A 20,866-nucleotide genomic window follows, 5' to 3' on the forward strand; every position below is an offset into this window, starting at 1 on the left:
CAGCTGATGCAAGTTCAAGCTACTTTTAAAGTCTGTCATTAGGTGTGAAAGCTACCCAGGCAAACAAGCCTGGGCATCTGCACCAGTCCTGTCCCCAAAAAGGCACTTTATGGACCCTATTGCTGTAACTCCATAATCCCCTCACCTGAGAGCCAAGGTGATGAAATGTATGGACTCTGCCCTCAGGGGAGAGAAAGATGCTGTTGTGTCTGCTTAGTTCTCATGCTACAAAGAACCATTGCAGAAAGCAAAAGCTTGATGGTGAAACAGCTCAAAGCAGCAGCACTGAATTCTTAGGGATCTGTCCCCTCAGAATAACAAAACAGAGACAACCATAACAGTGCCAGGCTCACATGGGGAAACTGAGCCCTGAACTAAGCTATTGCCAGTGACCCAGGGACAGCACACAGTCATCTTTTGTGGCTCTGAAAAGCACAAACTCCCAGCTTCCTCCCAGGAGGAGTCTACTCCTGACCTACTTTTGGCCAAGAGACAAAGGAGGAGATAGTCCTTGCCTATGTATAGGAGATGACTGAGAAATGTGTCTGCATACAACTCAACACCAACTGTTCTTCATTAACCTTGCTATGATTTGTTTTTTCCTCATCTGTTCAGTTCATGATCTCTCAATAATCATTGAACTCCATTATTAAATCCAAGAAACATTAAAAATGTTTACCTTTTAGCATTAGGGCAATGTGAAAAGAGACAAGCTTATTAAAAAAAAAAAAAAAAAAGATGGACTGACTGTGAGGAAAGAGCATTGCTGCTCCTAACAGAAGTGGTGCCAGTGCATTTGAGATGCCTTACCTTATCCCCTGGCTGTGGTCTCATAAGAGAGACTTGGTCATAGCCTCGTCGAACCAAAGCCCACAGTGCATCAAGTTTACCCTGCAATTATGGGGGAAAAAAAAAAAAAAGAGACTAAATATGACAAAGAAATGTGGTGAAAATAGCATGAGATTAAACAACAGGTGGGTTGGTATAGCTTTTCTGTATTAAGCTGTCTGCACACACACTGGTCCTGCACCCTGGGCCCTGTACACTGTTTATCTCGACAACCAGATGATCCCCAGTGGGGTAACACCCAAGATGCAGAAAGCCAAATACCCAATATGCAGTGAGGATGAGAGTAGATTAACGTGAACAACTCCCTTAAGAAGCACAATTAGACAGGCATTACTTTAAAGCGCTAATCTTACTTTAGGTGTTACAAAAGGCAGAACAAAAATACAGTACAGGTGGGAAGAGAACTGAAGCATGGACAAACACCACAAGAATACCTGCCTAGGAAGGCTTTAAAGTTCACAGATGCTTTTCAGAAACATTCAAGCACTGTTTAACTGATCTGTGAGTTAGCAGGGGAGGGAGGAACTCATGCCACAAAGCACTGTTTTGGGACATGGCCACAGATTCCTGGGATGAGCATGGTATGCTGCAGCCTTGACTGTGCTAGCCCTAGAGCTTCCTTCTCTGTAAGCAGAGAAAACAGCTCTTCCCTGTCTTTAGAGTTGTGTGAGGATACATACATTAAAACACATTGAAAGACCAGATATTATCATGACATGGGAGAATTGAGGACAAAAATATGGAGAGACTGAGTGACTTGGTCAAAAATCAAATACTACTGTGTTGTGGTTGAACTAGGGGGAAGCAAAGTTGGATCCCAAGCCCTTACCACAATGCAGTCAAAGCAAGAACAGTGCTCTTTATCTGATCCTTTTCCATGCTGCCTTGAGATGGCAGAAAACAGCATCTGCCCTCTCTAAGATTTAAGGGATCTGCTGTTGTACCCCAGGCAAGGGTACTTGAAAAACAGCGTGAGATGAGGAAAGGAAGATCTCTGCTCATGCCCTCTACTCTTCTCAAAAAAAATATGGCAACACAGAGCCAAGTGAAGTACACAATTCAAAACCAGGCTAGGGTGAGGATTACTGGCCACTTTTCTAAACAGGTTCTCTCAGCTCTGCTGGAAGAAATGCTGTGCTGAAAAAGTGGGATATAGTACTGTGACACGAGAGACTTAAAATGGAGAGTCCGACACATTACCTTGATTGGAGTGTACCATTTTCGCTGGGAAGGTGGTTTTCTCACATGGGGCTTCTTTGGCTTGGGTTCCCATGGCTCATACTCCTGTTCTGGCAACTTAATAATAGCATTTTTGGGTTTCTCCAATTTTGCTCCTTCCTCTGTTGACCCCTTGTCTCCCCAGCGCACCTGATGTCAGGAGAGCACACTGTAAGAAGACACTTCAGTAATCCCCACAAGCAGGTCGTTTCCACATGTATTAATCTAGTTCCCATCTACCATTCTGGTAGACCAAGTGCTACCAGGAATTAAGTCAAACTTACAAAAGCACCAAACTCCCACTGTAATCAGAAATACACAATTAAGAATGAAATAGTCTCATTCAAAAACTGCTGGAACTACTAGCCTTTGCACATTCCAGTAATCGAAGGTGTTGTGGGAATTCACAGCATGTGGGGCAGATGAAATCATTAAGGCTGGTAAGAGCTCTAAAATGGATTGAGTTAACCCAGCACCACTAAACCATATCTCAGGTGCCACATCCACACACCTTTTCAACGCTTCCAGGGATGGTGATTCCATCATTTCCATAGACAGCCTGTTCCAACTACTAATCACCCTTCCAGTGAAGACATTTTTCCCAGTATCTAATATCTTAATATCTGTTTTTGTTGTATGACATAGCTCAAGCAGAAAAGTGACTCTGCATATAAAAACAAGATATGATCCATGGTGTCACGGTCAGCATACATTCTCAGCATCAAGGATAAAATTCTTCCAAGGAAAATGTTTAAGGATATTAAGACACAATACTTTATCTGCAGTCTTGCAGGAACTTGCTGAGAAGCCTCAGAAATAGAAACCATGCACTGGATAGACAGTACCCTCAAATATAAAACCAGTGGAGCTTTGCCTGAATTTCCTCTTACAAGACAACTGGTTGCAATTGCACCAAAGGGTTTGACTCATGAGATTAAAACTTCTTTTGGTGCTTATCTCATTTTTTTCTCTGGCTCATAATGCTAGATTCATTTAATTATTCATGCAAATTATAGCAGCTGGATGCCTGTCACTTGGACAGCAGGTGTGAATTAAGTAGACAAGCCCTGATTAAATCTTAACCTCTGGTTCTCTTCAAAAATCACATGAAAACATAGTGGTACAATTTTCAGTTATTTGTACTGGGATTTATAACATTAAAGAATAAGCCAAATACCTCCATCCTCTTAATCCCACCAACACCTCGACCTCCATAATAAGATGCGTCCACGGTTGGCCACTTCTTCTTTGGCAATCCATCTTCATCATCTGAGTCCTGTGGGAAAGACAGGGAGATACTAATGCTGTTCTCACATAAAAAGCATAAACTGTGGAAAACAGCTGAACATCCTATGGTCCAACCCTTGGATATCTGGCTTTGTGTGTTATGCTTATTTGCTGACAAAAACTAAAAAAGGCTCTTTTCTCTGTAGCTGCAATTTTAACTAGGGAAGCCAGAGAGGATTGCCTATTCCTCTGTCCAGGCTGCTTTTTTTTAATCAAATATGTGTTGAGCTCCAAAATCCCAACTGATTTGTAAGGAAAGGCAAAGTACAGATGAATTGTACATATACTGTATTATACAGAAAATGCAGTGGTGAGTCTGCCCAAAGAAATAATTTATTAGTTTCACTTTTAGAACTTAATGTTACCTAACAAAGGAAAAAAAACCAAACAACTACTGTTGAGTTTTCTAACATGTGCCTCAGACCCTTTTCTCATGTCAGCTGTAACCAATTATTCTACACTATTTGATACTTTGTGGAGTCTGGCTCAAGCTGTATAGTTTGGAATAGGGTTTAGACAGGAGCATCTCACAATTATCAGGGAGATCAAAACCAGAACAATTATAAAGAATAAAGATTATTTTTCTGGAACATGTGAGAATCTGAATCAGGAATTAAATTCAGGTTAATTTTTCTGTTCTTGCCTAACTAAAAGCTGTCATATGGTTCTGGTTCAACAAGCCTGGGAATACATCTCCAGCTCTATCATCCTGAGCCAAGAGAAGTAACTGGGATTTCTCAGACTCCATATCATTACAGTAAGTTGAGGCACCTGAAAGTCACAGTCTGACACTCTCCAAGTACACATATAGCTGAGGAGAGGGTGCAGCAAGCCTCCTACAGTATTTTCTTCATTCCTCAAAACACTACCTCATGCTGATATGCAGATGTGCTTGCTGCTCATGGACTGGCCATGCACAGTGCTCTCTGCTGCTGTTCCCCACTACAAGTAGGTATCTAGAAACACTACCTGAACTTACTTTTTAATTAAAAAAACCCCTAACAAACAAAAAATTGAATGCCAAATACTATAGAGACATAAATTACTGTTACATTACTAGATGGCATTTTCACAGAGTTGCCCTACATGCTTCTATTGGAATGGAAAAGGAATTAAGAGCCCCAAAGACAATAACAGCTTTTTAAAACTGTGCTTTAATTTTTGTTTGTTTGTATTTACTTCTTAGGTTATGCCCTGGAGAATAACTATTTCCAACAGTTATTCAGTGACTTGTGGTCTCAGCTACAGTTCAACAGGTCAGTTCCTCCAGAAAATTCTTTAGTAGGGCCAGGCAAGACTAGAGTTGACATTTGCATTAAGTAGTAAGGGGAGTTTGAGTTTTTGGGGTTTTTATTGTTGTAGTTTGGCTTCTTTGTGTTTGTTTTACTTTTTTTTTTTTTTCCCTGTTATTTTGTTTTTACCCTAAATTGGGGAAATAAATATACAATTAATGTATTGTGGTTTCGTATTGCTTCAGGAAGCTTTTTTTGGAGAGTGAAACAAATCCACAAATTTTATCCCATTTCACACCACATTTAAACTAGTACCCAGTGAACTGCATCAGCATTTTAAATTCATTTATATTTGATTTCATTGTGAACATGAGTATTATATAAGATATTCTGCCTCTTCCATGCAATGTAACACAGATTTCAAGTGTTCATGTCCAACAGCTCTTACTGCTGGCAAGCCTGACCCTAGCAGGACAGAGACAACAGTAACAGCTGATACTTTTCCACTTGATAAAGGATTTATACAAAATATCCCTGACACTGAACACACAGCAAAGCAACATTAGCAGCTACCACACAGAAATCTAACCTTGTGCTTCAGAACAAGCTTTACACACCTATATTCAGTTTAATGGTAGCAATACCACACTGTATCAGCTGAAGGGCAGGCCACCATACCTGGGGAGCCTAAGACTAAATGTAATGAAATCCCTTACACAGTTACATTTATTACGATTATTACAACCCATACTGGATAAAGACAAGGCCAAGAAAAGGGATGGATAACATCTGTGTTCTGCATTACTCCTGGAGGCTTACACCAGTTTATTCTCATTGATTGCATTTAAAATTGCAAAGTATCTGGAACTTCTGCAGGGGTGTGAAGATGCTCTCTGAAACCTCCTTCAAGTGCAGCATGGCTGCACCTGCAGGCTTTGTGACAGCACTAATCACACTAACCCCAGCATGAATTCTGGTGTGCATTCTGAAGTTAACCTGTCACAGTGCTGCTGCTCAGGACACGTAACACGTAACATTCATACTAGTGGTGGCCTCTAGCAACCTCAAAACAGCAGCTGTGGTTGCCTCCTTACATTCATGCCAAGTTACAGCAAGTTAACAGTAAACCATAAGCTTCTCTTTTGGGTTAGGCAACTATTTTTCCATTATTTAACTGTCTATGCCTAGGAAAGAAATAAAGTCAGGCTTTTCTCTGGAGGTGCTTTTATTTACTAGTATTGTTCTCATGAAAGTAGTGTGGTGAAACTAAACTGAGGTCAGGGTCAGTAAGTTACTGTCCACAAAGGAGCTAAATACAATCCTGCCTCAAACAGCTCAAAACCTAAATGGAGAAAGGCTAACTGTCCTTCCAAAGGTCACTCTGCAGAAGAGCCACAGCCAGGGCAGGCTTTTGTCTCCTCTCCTGTAGCAAAGCCACAAGAATGTGGCCTTTGCTGTCCTTTTTTCTAGCTGCCAGACTTCCTTACTACCAATCTGGGCTAAACTCCTGCTGAGAACAATGGCAGCTTTACTGGAGGAGGGACAGCTGTCAGCACAGCTTGAGAAGCAAAGATTTGCTTACACACCTGTTTGATGCACAGCAGAAGGAACAAAATACCACAGGAACTGTTGGCCTGTGGATTTTTGAGTTATGCAACTGTTCTCCTGCTGGATGGAAGCAGTTTTGCTGTATGGATATAAAGAGGCCAGAAGGCAGAAATAACTGTCCTGACCCAGAGGATTTCCTCTCACAGCCTTTAAGGTGTCATTAAGACACCCACAGGGCTGACATTCCTGGGCAGCATGGTACACTACAGTGGCTGCAGACAGTGCCACAGCTCAAAAATAGCACACTTACAGGCTCTGGAGGTGGTGGTGGAGGCGGCTCCTTGATCACCTGGAATAAACAAATAATGGAGAAATCTGAGACAATGGTAGGCTTTGTCCATCTCAATACTATGTCCTCCCTGCTTTCTTGCCTGTGTCACAAATGAGTCACTCTGCTTCATTTCCCCCCACTCAATCCTCTCATTAGCCCCATTGAAAATAAACCCAGATGAGATGAAAAATACCATATAATTACTTAGTCAGTGCAAAGTTATTCTCTTAAAGTATGAAGCTCCTCTGAATAAAGAAATCCCAACTAACAAAATGCAAAAAACTCTGACTCTTGTCTTTAAAGAGGACCATAATAGCTTATGCACACATTAGTAAATCAATTCCATTACACTTTTAGGCAGCAGAATTCAAAGCTGGTATAAAGGAGGTCTTGATCCCTACAGAAACTTAAGTCACAGTCATGAGCTTATTTAAAATTCTTGTTCAATGTAAACAATCACATAGGCCTTGAAACAATCAAAAACCCAGACAACATGCACTTTAAGTAAATGGTTGAACCAGGGCTTCACAAATGTGGGGTTTTTTTAAAGCAAAGTTAACCACCCACTCCAACACTTTAACTCTGTGCTTTGGCAGAGAATAGATGAAAACAAGTCAATAGAATAAAAAAACCTGTACTTACCACTGTGCAGCAAAGGGGCCAAAACCACCACAGAAGAGCCAGACCCAGCAGCAGAAAGAGAATCAGAAGAGCAATGAAAAGGATGGTCCCAGTCAGCTGCAAGCAAGATGATAATTTCTGAGTTACCTTTGTATGTCTCAAAGAAGGCAGGAGTCCTGAAGTTACATATTTAGAGTCAGCTTTCCCTCACTACGAGGTCTCAGGTAGATTGTGCAGTCAATCACAATTATCATCAGGATCACATCAGTATCTGAAGTCACAAAACCAGGGAAGCAGCTCCTCTTTGCAGTGTGCATGTATATATAATGTATAATTTATGTACTGATTTTTGGTATGTTTATAGCCCACTAGATTCAAGAAGGTTAAACTTGTATAAAACCCATTCTGGACAAGTCCCTTAAAAGTCCCATACTGTCAGAATGGCATTGCAAGCTACATGTCCACAGACCCTCAGGTGTGCAGAGTAACCATTCATTCCTAGAGATACAGAACATGCAAATGCTGATATCCAAAGAATGGGAATACTGGAATATTGGAGCTCAGATCTTAGGGGTAACAGTCCACATGTCAGTATCACAGAACAGAGCACAACTTGCTCAGTGCATCAGCTCCCAAAGCTGCCTCTTGACTCAAACCACTCACACAACCTTGGCCTAGGTGATTTTCCAAACCCGTCAGTAATGCTGTTTGTTCTTGGTGTGCTTCTTAGTGCTGACTTGACTATTTTAAATGAGATAATGTAATCATTATCTTAAGCATTTCTAATTCTTATATTCACTGATCTCTCAGAAGAGAACAGTTAGACTCTGGGGATGCAGAACTAAGGGTCTATACCTTCAAAATCAAAGTTAAATTTTCTTTAAAATTACAAGAAAAAAATCCAAGTGTTAACACTTGAAATGAGCTTTTCAGAGCAACTGACAATCAGAGAATCACAGCTCTGATTTTTCTGTACAAATCTTGATGGATCCTTTGCACTTGAAGCATTTAATGTGAGTGCATTCAGAAAATATGTTAATTCTCTATTTCTCTGACAAATCAGGTTTTTATATGCTGCTTTCTTCCTGCAGAACATATAGAGCATGTGGCTTTTGGAAAGTAAAAATTTGGTTTACATGGGCAGTGGTGTGCTGAGACACGCTCTACCATTGGACTGTACTGGGTTCTGTAATGAAACTAACTCTGGTGTTTCAGCTATTTATATATATAATATATTCTGGGAAAAGAAGCCTCTTCAATGGTAGATTTTCAAAATTTGAGAAGAGATTGAATTCACCAGCAACAAGGTATCAGGGAACAGGAAAAACTTCGTAGGAAACTAGAGGAAAGTCTGGGGCTAGAAAGACGTGAAAAGAGCTTGAAGAAAAAGGTCTGTCAATCAGGCTGAAGAAAAAGAAGTTGGCTAGAGAGGAAGCTGTAAGAGATTTTCGAAGGATACATGGGATAGAGGGATAGAAACCAAATTTCAAAAATGATTTCTGTATGATAAAGTCTGTGAGATTCACCTTATTAAATCTGAAACTACTTGCTGAATTTCCATGACACAAAAATTGATGCTTAGCCCCTTTTTACAACAGGGATTCCCTTCACCCTTCTAAGTGCATTTGTCTTCCCCTCAGGCAAGGAAAAGGCTGAGGGTGGAAAGTACCAGCTGGTAAGAGCTTTGTAAAATCTGAGTGAGATCCTGAATGACCGATTTAGCTGGTACCTAGCTCTCAGGTCTATCCCTAGAGCTGTCAGGACTGACACAAACACAGTTCCTACTGCATGCTTTTAGGCAGGTAACCCAGAATCCCACATCTGTGTCACAGCATCACCATCCCTACATTGCTCTGTGGCTTTTTGTTAGAGCTGTGACAAACAGATCTGTTTCAGGACATGCTATTTGGCTCACCTTCATTTGGCCAAGGAGCAGCTGGATTGCTCCAACATGTGCCAGACTCCCTGCTCAAACAAGTCCTGTTAGAGGACACAGTACCCAGCTGCAGTTCAGTGCAAAGCCCCCCTCTCTGGCCCTCCCATGGCCCCATGTACAACTAACACATCTGGAAAGCTGACACTTAAGAGAAATGAATTCCCAATAAAGTCAGTTTGCTGAGAAAAGGGTGAGTAAAAATCAAGCATAACTTTAATAAATATTGTTGCACTCCTTAAAAACAAACCCAAGCACAGTAGCAATGCAGTACCACTGCTACTATTACTCCAAGCACACATGACCTCCTTGTTTTGTAGCCTTTGTTCCCAGGCATCACTTTTCCCCTGCTAACTGCACATATAAATTGCTGAGACATTTGCCAGCAGTAGCTCAGAGCTGCTGGCAGCAAGAAGCTAAAGAGTCTTCTTTTAATGGTTTTAGTGATACAAAACACCACAGTGAAGCTGGACTTTGAAAAGAAAATAGCAGACTTCATGCAGCTGAACAGAAATAAGCACAGGGATCACACGGAGGCTTTTGGATTATAGTGAAGATACTTACTGTACAGAAAAGACAGAAGGACCAGCTGGGGAGGAGAGCTGAGCAGGCCAGCTGACTGCCACCCACAGAAAAGGAAACAGGAGAGGAAAGGAAATGGAGGGACTCTCTAAAACGAGAAGAGTGAAATGCATGAAATTAAGACGAAGTTGGAAACTGTACTGCCAACCTCCTGCTTACAGGACATAACAGGAGCGAGACAGCATTTTCCTATCAGCTGCAAATCAGGCTTCCTGCCTCCTTCACATTCAATCTGCAAGAGGCTGGTCAAAAACTGCCAGATTGACATGACTGGAGATTGGATTCTTCTATTTATCCTACGGCTACCAAAAGGAAAATCTTCCTCCATCCATGCTCTGGCCTTTAGGAACCCCAGTCAGGGTTGAGACTTCAGTCTTCATCAGCAATAGATTACATATGGGTAACTAAATGCACCCACACTTGTGTTAACACTTGTGTTTCACTGCAGACTTGAAAGGTTTTATTGTACTTGAGGTAAAAGAGTGGAATTAAATGTGAAAAATATCCGTCCTTAGCATGGAAAATTCAGAAGAAAGTTTTAGAAAAATAGAAATAACCCCATAAAGAGACAAATATATCTCTGCTATATTGCATCCCTGCAACCCAGACTACTCCAGCATTCTGGTGTGATATTTCCCACCTTCCACTTTAAACATCAGAAAATTAGATTTACAAGTTCCAGTCGCCTCTATCTGCATTCCTGCCCTTCTGCTCCCCAGCTGTCAAAATGGCCAACAATGATTACAAACCAATATGACAGCATTTGGCATAGGCTATAAAAGTCCTTTTGACACTAATAACAATGATACAAACTGCTATCAGGTACTTCAGCCAACTTGGTTTAGACCACAAACACAAGGTCACATATTAAATTACTGCACTTGCTCACACCAGCTATGGGCACTGCCTGTTTTTACCCCAAGGCAAGGAAGACTTCATCAATTAGCCAGTTTCCTAATTTTCCTTATTTGTTTCTAAAAATCAGATTTTGCTAAAAGATCACTTCTAGCTTTTTGTTCCTGACACTCCCCTGGTCTTTTTGACCACGTGATGTGGGGCAGACATCATTGTCCTTTCCAGATACAAGTCTGAACCTTTTATCCCATATCCCATCAGGGACCCCAAGGCTGAACAGAGTGTTGCTCCCTGATGCTCCTTCAATCATTTTCTCAGATCTCCTTCTGTTAAGATCTGAGTTTTGAGGCTCTGTCTCCTGCAGTAGGAATGGGAAGGGTACCTCTTATTCTAATATTTTACTCAGAAAATCTATTATGATCTATCCATCATCAATAACAATTTGATCTTGAGTAGGGCTGGTTATTTTCCCAAGAGCTGCTGGGATCCAGTGAGTAGGGGTGACGCAGATGCTGCAGAGAGGTCACACTCACTCCAGGAGGATTTGCCTGAAGAACAACCATTTCTTTCCAAGGTCTCATGGTTCCTCTGTCAAGCCCCATTGGAATTACTTACACAATGTGTGCTGGTGATGCTGACAGAGCTGGAGATGAATGTTAGCCCGTTGTTCATGCTGACTTGTAGGAAAACCACCCTAGAGCACAAACCAGATATGTTTATTTTTAGTGTCATCTTTACACCCACTGTTACCTTTACTCTGTTTTATCCACTGGTTTATGGGCATGCATAGCTAGCATATTGTGTTGACTCAGGGCACTTCCAGGGCCTCAGACATTTACCTGCATTTGCCTCCCTGCCTGCCCACCAGCCACCCTTTTTATGTTACCTTAGTTGAACTGAGACATCTGCTTTATATTAAAAAACCCCCATCCCACCTGGGGCAAAGGGCACTAGGACAGTGAGTCATAACAGAATGCCAGACAATAGCAATACTACTGTAGATATCACAAGAAACTTTAAGACTTTTTAAATTTATTTAAAGAAACCCTTTTGTCAATGAATCAGAATGTGTTCTTTTGTATCCAAGCAAATCCAGAACACCTGCACTCAGATCAAGGAGGGTAAAAACACTGAAATGCCAATGAAATTCAAGAATCTTCCCCAGATATTCTCCAATATCAGAGAAATGGGTCAAAGGAAGAAAAAAAATTTAAATAAAAATAATGACAAAACCCCACCAAATTAACTTCCTTCACCGACAAATACAAAAGGGAAGGGAGGCATTCACCCCTAGCCCCAGTACAGTATTTAAGCACCCAGAAGACTGCCTAGGGAAAAGATAGGGCATTGTGCCATGTCTCCCAGAAGTCCAGAGGATTAAAAAGTGCTAAAAAATATCTACACTAGACACAGCAGAGCAAAATACAAGAAGTAACAATACAATAGCAGCAAAAATATTCAAATCAAGCGTCTCCTTTCCATCAAACTTAACAAGTTTGTCTTGAATTTAATTACCTTTTCATCTGAAACAACAGGATATAGGAATAGAGGAGGAATCACCATTTTGTGATTCTATGATATGGGACCATATTTAAGCAAGAAGGTCTTTGGTTAAACTGTGCTGAAGACCCAACATTAAATAGAGCTATGCTGGCTCATACTAGGAAAGGATTTGGCACAAAGGGGATGGCTGCAATAGGACACATGCACCCAAATTTATTGACACTTTGGGCAAAATCCTGAGCCTTTGGCTCAGTAATGACATCTTCACCCAGAAGTCCACTCTCCTGACACAAGCTGGGAAGCAATACTCACTGTCCAGCATCTTCTATCACTGGAGCAGGGCAAAGTAAGTACGTATCATGAACAAAAGTTGGCTTTTCATCTGAAAGAAAATGAATATAACTATCAGGGATAAAGAAAATAGATTGTTTCAAGCAGTCTACCCCCCTGAAAAGTGCTGACACCAATGACAGCCACAGATGAACTCAATATATCAGCAAGCATCAATATTCCCCAATGGTGCTGATCACAAATCCAAATACTAGAATAACCATACTGATGTCAACATGATGCTATCAGGCTAGAGACACCACTAAGAATTGGAACTCTATCTCTGATGCTGACAGCAGTGATCAGCCATTTGGAATTCAGTTTTGAGCAGCATTCATCATGTCTATCTGAAAACTACAGGCAGCCTCTACTCACACTGAATGGTCCAACCCCTCGAGTTACTCAATGGCTCAAAAGTTTAGGGTTCAATTTTTGTCTACCCACGTCAAAACACACACAGAAGAGAGTCCAAGACTGCACTGTCTGAGCCCAAGAAGGAAGGACAGAGATGGGGTGGAGCTGAAATGGAGAAATACAGGGGGGGAAATAACCAAACCCAAGAGGTGTTTGGTCATTTACAGGAAACAGGCAGAGGGGCCATGACTGATGTTATCATGAGGATCTGCTCTGCACTAGCTGCTTCTCCTGCACCCAACCTCCCCTCTGTGGCAGCATCATCTGTACACAGCCCACGTTTATAAGGGTTAGGTGCAGGCAGAGTCAAACACAAGGGCACACATCTTCCCACCTCCTGGCACTCCACTGCTCCATGATTCAGCAGTGTTAATCCTGTTGCTTTCAAAAGTCACATCCAGAAAGCCAAGTCCTATGAATACAGACAGGAGCTCAGCACTCAGTAATCCTGCACTGCCACTCCACAAGTGTGTATGTTGAGGCACAAGGGCAGACACATTGCTCCAGTGACTACAGCTCAGCTCTGAATGGCTGGCAAAGCAACTGTGCTGCCAGCCTGGAGAAAGCGTGGTCTACAGGAGTCAAACCCAAGGAAATAAAGGGCTGATAAAGGCTGCCATCTTATTGATATTTTTGAGGCTTGTTTATTCTTTTTTATCTAGGAAAAAAATTGACTCAAGCAACAACAGGTGTAAGAGTTGCTCCTTCATGCTTCACCCATTCTCAAGCAGACCTGATGACAGAACTCATTTCCCTTCCTTGGCAGAGATGAAGGCATGGAAATCAGTTATATATTTTAGGGAGGGGAAAAAAAGCCAGTACAGATCAGCATCTCATCAAAACATCTGCTGCAAACTTAACCCAAGGAAAACACAGCGTGGAGTTGGAAAGGAATCAGACTAGTTTTCCTCCTGTGTATTTCCAGGCACAGGTCAGCACTCGCTGTGTGAAGCCCACTCAAGCTGCTAATGATTTGGGTCAGGGAAGAAAAAGCAAAAAGTCTGCCTAACTGATAAATCACAAAAAACATATCCTGGTTAAAGCATATCTTTATAAGTGTAATAAATGCAAGACCACCAGTGCTGACTGACTGCGGCATCAACATAGAAAACTGGGATGAGAAATGAAGGAGCAATTCATGTGTTCCCTCTGGTAAGTGAATTCACTGCTAGGGAAGGCACCAGTCTGGCCACGACAGCATGTGAAAGCCTCTACTGTGCTCAGGCCACAAGGGTAGCACATATGAAAAAGTAGCAGAGCTCTCCCCACACCATATTTCACTCTGCCAGACACACACAGCTTCTCAGGAATGAGAGAGGACTGCTGAGAAACTGGACAGTCCATCTTTTTTTGGCCATTCAGTCCTTTGCCTGGCTGCTGAGACAGCAAACAAAAGACCCTGCTCAGCACAGCAATGACAAGGAATTTCCATGTTACACAGTCATGGTGATGGGACCAGCAACTGGTGTCAGAGAGGAGCAGAGTGTGCCTGAGAGGTCTGCCTTTATGGCAATTGTCTCCTGAAATGGTGAATGAAACTCTGAAAACAACACCAAGGGATCAAGATAGTAATATTTCTTTTCACTGGTGATGAATAAGGGAATAGGAAGAAGCTTTAAGTTTCCATCTTAAAACCTGGTCCCCAGTCCTCTCTTGCTGCATGCAACACCCACATACATCCCTGCAGTGGTGCCAAGCTCACTGTGCCAGCAGCATGCCCTGTGTAAGTGCTCACTACACAATGCCCACAGCTCACTGCACTGAATAAGGATAAATTTCAAGCTTCTTTTAAGTGCACTCCTCTACCCCAGCTCCCTCTCACATCTGCTGCAAGGACTCCCCTTAACATGGATGAGAACTGGCCCGTGAGGTGACAGCCACAGGGGTCACTGCAATCCACCAGCCTGCAAACTTACTGATAGTAAGGCTGTCATTGAGCTTGAAGCTGCAGAGTACCTGGTCGATATTTCTCGCATGATAAAAGCCGTTGCCTCTTACCACCACTTGAAAGGATTCTGTAAACAAAAATACAGAAGATTTACGATTTATTTATGAGAAATAACTCAAATACAGCATTTCTATTCAGTGTGACCTGAATTAAAACATGACAGTTGCTGCTCTCTGCCCTATGCCTGAAATAAAACATCCACACAGACACTTCTCCCTCTATTCAGCAGCAATGCCTAACAGTGTTAGAGTGGCATGAGTGCTTCAGAGTCTTCTCTTTGTCTCAAGCCAGCTCCCACCAGTGTAACACAGAACTGAAATGCCTTAAAGATGCCTCAGTAAAACCAAGTCTGACTTGACTGGTGTTATCTCATGGTTCCTCAATGGCTTTTGAGACACAGACACCTTTGCTAACCATCTGTACCAGTCCTTTCCTCTAATCTTCACGGCAGATGGCACTAGGCTTTCAGCAGAACTCTGTTCAGGAAGATGCTGACAGAGAGGATTCCCCTCCTAAACCTCCTGGGTTTCAGAGAGAAAGCTTTACCTCTGGTACAAACCCTGGGAAAAAACAGTGCTCCTGCCCATGCAATAACTAAATTCATGCACAGCCCCACTAAAACCTGCTCTGCATGAGAATATCTAAAGACCCAGGCACCACCACTTTCTTTGTGCTCTTCACATCCCTGCCCCAGCAGCTGAAACCACCAGTGACACAAAGAGAGACCTGTCACAGCTTCCATTGCTTTAGTCCTGATAGGGAAGGCACCTGTGATTTTTGACATTATTGTGATAAGCAACTATGATTTGTTCATTCAAGCAGCAGAAGACTCAGCAGGTTTGTTTTTTAAAAATATTCCAATAGCCTTTTTACTGACAAAGCAGTTTTGCATTTAAGTAAAGCCAGTCCAGTAAGGGTGCTACCAAATGTACCAACTTCAAAGGCCCACTGCTACTGGCACCACTGATCATGTTGCAGTGCATTGAGTTACTCATAAGCCTACAAAGTAACTCTGTTTATTGCTAGAGAGATCAGTAATGCCTGGCTGAGCATCTACTAGAAGTAGAAATGTGCAGGAGAAGGGAAGGGATAGAGACAAGTAGAGGTAGGATTGCTGAGTTGATGTCTATCATGAAAGCACCTGGTGTCACCATACAGTTATCTGGCTTTGTCTTCTCAGCTTCTCCCCAGCAAGCTTTTAAAGTTATTCCTTAGTAACCTACATAGTTAGCACTTCTCCTCAGAGCTCTAACAACACAACAGTTTTCTCTTCCCCCCCTTTTACTGTGCACAGGTGAAGTCCAACACAGAGGCACAGCCCCCTTTCTGCTAGAGTGAGCTTGAATTGCCAAACTAGGCACAAGATGCACCAGGAAGAGAAGTGGCAAGGGAAACTTCCCTCTAGGACACAAAAAGCCATTGTGGTTGCTACCCTGACCACAGAGATAACATCTTTAATGCAGACAGGTGGAGGGACACGTTACAAATTCGCTCTGTCCCCCGGACACTTTTGAAACTCCCTTTGATACTGTACACAAGCAGCTGATAGCTGAGATCGCTGGCACACAGCAAGGGAAAGCACAGAGGTTGCACTTTCACACTTTCTACTTTCTACTTTCACCAAATCCTCCACAGGGCTCTCACACCAGCCTCTGAGCAGCATTTGAGACCAGCCCAACACAAGGGGTATAACAACACAACACAGGACCGATTCAAGCTTCACATCAAAAAGGATGAATAAATTATACAGCATTAGCAAGTAAAATCGTGAACAGGTCTACATGCATCATCATTTTTACTTTGATGAACATAGTAAAAAGGAGAGCAAAACAATGTTGGTAGGATTGAGGGGAGCAGTATATGATTTTTTGGCAGTATGAGATTTGGCTTTTAGCAACATTCTACATGTTATTTGCATGACTTGGAGGAAGGAATCATTACTGGATAACACTACGTGAGGCCCAAAGGTGGCTGAAATACATTCAGCCTCATCTGCCTGCACTTCATTATCAAGCTAGTATGAGGATGTGGAATGCTTTACTTTTCTGTACAAACAGCTTGTTTTTGTCAAAAACACTCTCATTCATTGCCATTATCACTCTATTGAGATCTAATGCAACTCCAGGTGAATTGGACTAGGGCATTTACAAATTACAATCACACACTGGAATTCCACACTCCAGTTTTCATCGCGGTAACTTGCTCTAGAGCAGGGCTCTGAACTGAAGCCACAATGTACATGGGAATCAAAGAAGATATTTTGGGAGGAGATAAAGAAAGCATCTACTGGAGTTCATTTTGAAACTGAAAATATGCTCAGGTACCTTGCTAGAGAAAAATTAAATTTGAGATCTCAATGAGCACACCAAGAGCCAAATACACAAATCTAGCATCAGAACTTGGCCTCTTTTTAATGGGAAGGGTTATACATCCTTGTCCTCACTGGAGTAATGAGCATTTCTTTAAACAAATGAAAATGTACTGTAGGGCAGATTCATCTGCTTCTTGCTCCAATAAGAATCTTGAGTTACTCTTAGTCAGATTCATGCCTTGAGCCATTCCACAGCTAACCCAGATGCTACACTGAGAATTATGAGCATCCCTTTTTTTGCCAGCAGAGTTGAGGGTCATGACCAGCCCTGAGGGCAACTGGGCCTCTGCCCATCCACAGAACTACCTGCCTGGGACCACACACTGGCAGACTTGCTTGTAACCAGCCCACTTCACTCGGACACCCAGCCAAGATGATCGTCTTTCCCCATCTCAATTTTATATTTCAAAAAAAGCTTGCTAAAACAAAATTGCACTTAAATTTTTATTCCCCTACTCATGAATTAATGCCTTAAAAGGCAGCAATCACAAAAGCTTAATTGGTGGCTGTTTCAGTGGCTTTAAAAAGATGCTGCAAGTAAGAAAATTTCAACGCAGGACCTCAAAGGTAAAAGCTACATGCAGAAGTTTACTCTTGTCAGGACAATTTAGATCTCCTGCCCTTCTTTCCACTGTGACTGCCACTCTGCACAGCCAGTTGTGAAGAAGTAACTGGGCAGTAACCTGCCCACCAACACAAGCTGAAAACACACCAGACTTGCAGGGAAATGAAAACAGCTATCCCTGGGTTTGTTGTTGCTGTTTAGAAGCCTGCCCCCTCGGTTGCTCTGGAGCATGAACGCGTTCTGGGTGACGCTCTGTTGAAATGGCTAATTCCATTTAATTTTGCGCCCTGGCTCTGGCTGCGTCCTTTTCTTCCTTAGTTACTGTCAGATCATAGATTGCAGCTTTTGACAAGACAGCGAAGGGAAAAAGGTCAGCACTGAAACAACCGGGCGGCGCTGGCAGCGAGATGGTAGGTTGAAGCTGGTGTGCGCTGGCTGTGCTGTCGGCTCCGCTTCTCTGACTCTGATGAGAAGCTGACTGCTTGCATCCACACCTGGGAGTTGATGTGGCCAGTAGGATGCCACATCCAACAAAACCTTTCAATCACATCTGCGTACCATAAGCATAATCAAAGCAATGATGCTGTCAAACGGGATATGAGGCACCTCTGATTCTGCACTGATAGCCTGTTTACAGGCTGCATGTCTTGGTCACTTTAAATCAGAGGGAACAGGAAGGACCCAACTGCATTGCTCCACATTGGGGACAATGAATTTGCAGGGTCAAAAAGCATTAAGCATCAGATAGCTGTCACAATATGACGAGATCAATTTGTAACTGGATTTGCCAGATAGCTTCGTCACAGAACGCCAGAGTCCCAACTGGAATTGTCAACACACAGAAATGGTTCCATTAGCATTTTACTAAACCTCTGGCAAGTCAAAAATGAAGCCATGATCACCAGCAATCACCAGTGCAGTAGTAACTATGAGAACACTTAGAAGGAGTGGCTCAGACTCTGCTTTAAGCCCTGGTCATAACTTGCTTCCACCAAGCCACACAAATCTCATAGCAAATTTAAAAATTTATTAGCAGTGCTAAATGAAAGATAAACCAATTATCACCTCCTCAGGTAAGTTTCATACAACAAGCTGTAATTTCAAGGCTGTAAACAGACAAGTATCTTTGCTGGAGAATGTGATAATATATTGCACTGTCTCCAAAGGTCGATTATTTTCCAATCTTAATTTTGAAATTAAAATTTCTGTTGTGCATTTAAACAAACAAACACTCCTAACCTAAAAGAGGAGGAACGGTGAATTTCTAGAGAATGATGTGTTCTAATTTTCAGCCAGTGGGTACACCCACCATGCAAGTGTATATATATGTTAATGTAGGTTTCAGTGGCTATACATCTTGACAGAATAACACATTATCAGTAAACTATATCAGTAATTACTTAAATTTAAAATGCATGAAAATTCTGACATTAATGCAAAAAAATAATGAAGCCTATGAAGTAAATGCTAAATGAAGCACATAAAAAAAATAAATCACATTACATATAGAATAGCACTATAACTGTCCAGTGAGCTGAACTCAGGATCTGGATTCACACTACCATGAAGAAAGTTGTTTAATCCTGGGAGATTCTCTCCAGGAGGTAGTGGAGCACACAGCTAGATGAACCTCCAGCTATGCTGAAGGAAGTGGGATAATAAAGGATAATAAATCTAAGCACAAATGTAAATATTTGTAGCCTCATGCTGTACAACCTCTTGAAAGAGGTAATTTCAGTTGTGGCTTTCAGGATAATAATAAATGCTATTGCAGTTATTAGTGCTAAATACTTTAATACTTTAAATACAATGGTATACAAACAGCGTACATCACGTGGAGCTGCACCTTTGGCTTCCTCCCATTTTCAAGCTCTCTGCTGCTACAAACAAACCTCCAAGCACGTGGAGATTGGGCAGCAAAGCTTTGCCATGTGGCAGCGCTTGCTTGGTCAACAGGGACAGAGAAACCTCAGGACACAAGTGAAAGGAGTGCTGGTACCTTGCTCCACCAGCAGCACTGCACAGAAACAGATTCTGCCCAATTTGTATTGGTCTTGTTTGAAAGCCACAAAGACAATGAAAAATTCTATGGGGCCAAGTAAGGTAAAAATATTGTTTGGGTGTTTGGGCTTTTTTTAAGGGCAAACTATTTTTAAAGTGTCCTTGCGGAATCTTAATCACATTTATCATAAATTTTTTTACCCAGCAAACTTAGCAAAAAATGAAGTGGTTTGAATACATTATTCTTCTGGGGGAAAAAAAGAAATGGTACGCTTTTTGCTGAAATATATCAATTTTGTTGAAAGAACTTTTTTTGGTGAGAATTTATTTTCTCAAATATTCCATAAAATATTTTCAACATTCCATTTGAAAAACATTGTTTCAAATTCAACTTTCCAATATCCTTAACATTGCCCAAACAATTTCAAGAATACTACTGAAATCCCTACTATTGGAACACTCACATTTTTTATGTAGCTAAAAGCATTTTTGTTGAACAGGACAGCTTGTAATAAGCTTTGCACAAAAAAATTATCAGGTATACAATAACAAAGCAAAAATAGGAAAGTATCATTCTGAAATAAAAATCTTTAAATGTCAAAGCTTTAAAACTTTTTTTTCTAATACCCCCACAATATTTTTAAAAGTAAAATCATTGCTTTAAATTTTACAGATGAGATTTTACATCTAGTCCACAATAACATACTTAGGCATAATTCAAAAGACACAAGGATGTTTCATGTTAAATTGAAAGATGCAGGGTAAGATCATACTGTGATTGACATGTGGAAATGAAGAATGAACAATTTTCTTCTGTGATACTAAATTTTTCCTGAGTTTCATATTTTATCTTTTTTCAAGGTCAGCTTTCATGCATCATTGCCATTTTTTATGTGCTCCTTTTTACAGTGTACAAGAAAATGAACATAAGACACTAACACTAGAGCTAAATAACCATGCTGAAAACTGTACCTTCCAGCAAGCTTATGGTGTCACTCTTACACTGCTGCAATAGCCTCTAACGTAAAAAAAAAAAATAATAGAGCAAGAGAATTGCTAACGTAAACTAGAACAAATCCAAGTTAAATATTCTAGAACAAATCCAAGTTAAATATTCTAGACACAAAAGGCATGAAATTATCAACAACTCCTCTAGGTATCCTTCATGTTTACCATAAAGAATAATGGCTCAAACAAGTAAAAAATCAACATTTTGGAAGACACAAGCAGTATCTTGGCCTATGCAGCAAATTATATTTGGTTCAATAAACCTTTAAT

At 41.3% G+C, this 20,866-nt stretch overlaps 1 protein-coding gene across 1 annotated transcript in view; it reads right to left on the bottom strand.

Annotated features, from left to right (window-relative positions):
* Window positions 1-20,866, bottom strand: part of ANTXRL (ANTXR like) — a 59,239-nt gene that overhangs the window by 20,830 nt on the left and 17,543 nt on the right. The window contains exons 10-17 of the mRNA XM_015633762.3: window positions 14,620-14,718; window positions 12,272-12,341; window positions 11,072-11,150; window positions 7,108-7,203; window positions 6,445-6,483; window positions 3,245-3,343; window positions 2,050-2,217; window positions 811-891 (exon numbers count right to left, since the gene is read on the bottom strand). Of these exons, the coding sequence (XP_015489248.1) occupies window positions 811-891; window positions 2,050-2,217; window positions 3,245-3,343; window positions 6,445-6,483; window positions 7,108-7,203; window positions 11,072-11,150; window positions 12,272-12,341; window positions 14,620-14,718 (731 nt within the window). The remainder of the gene's footprint in view (window positions 1-810; window positions 892-2,049; window positions 2,218-3,244; window positions 3,344-6,444; window positions 6,484-7,107; window positions 7,204-11,071; window positions 11,151-12,271; window positions 12,342-14,619; window positions 14,719-20,866) is intronic.

This window comes from Parus major, chromosome 6 (assembly GCF_001522545.3).
Source record: "Parus major isolate Abel chromosome 6, Parus_major1.1, whole genome shotgun sequence".
Classification (NCBI taxonomy): domain Eukaryota; kingdom Metazoa; phylum Chordata; class Aves; order Passeriformes; family Paridae; genus Parus; species Parus major.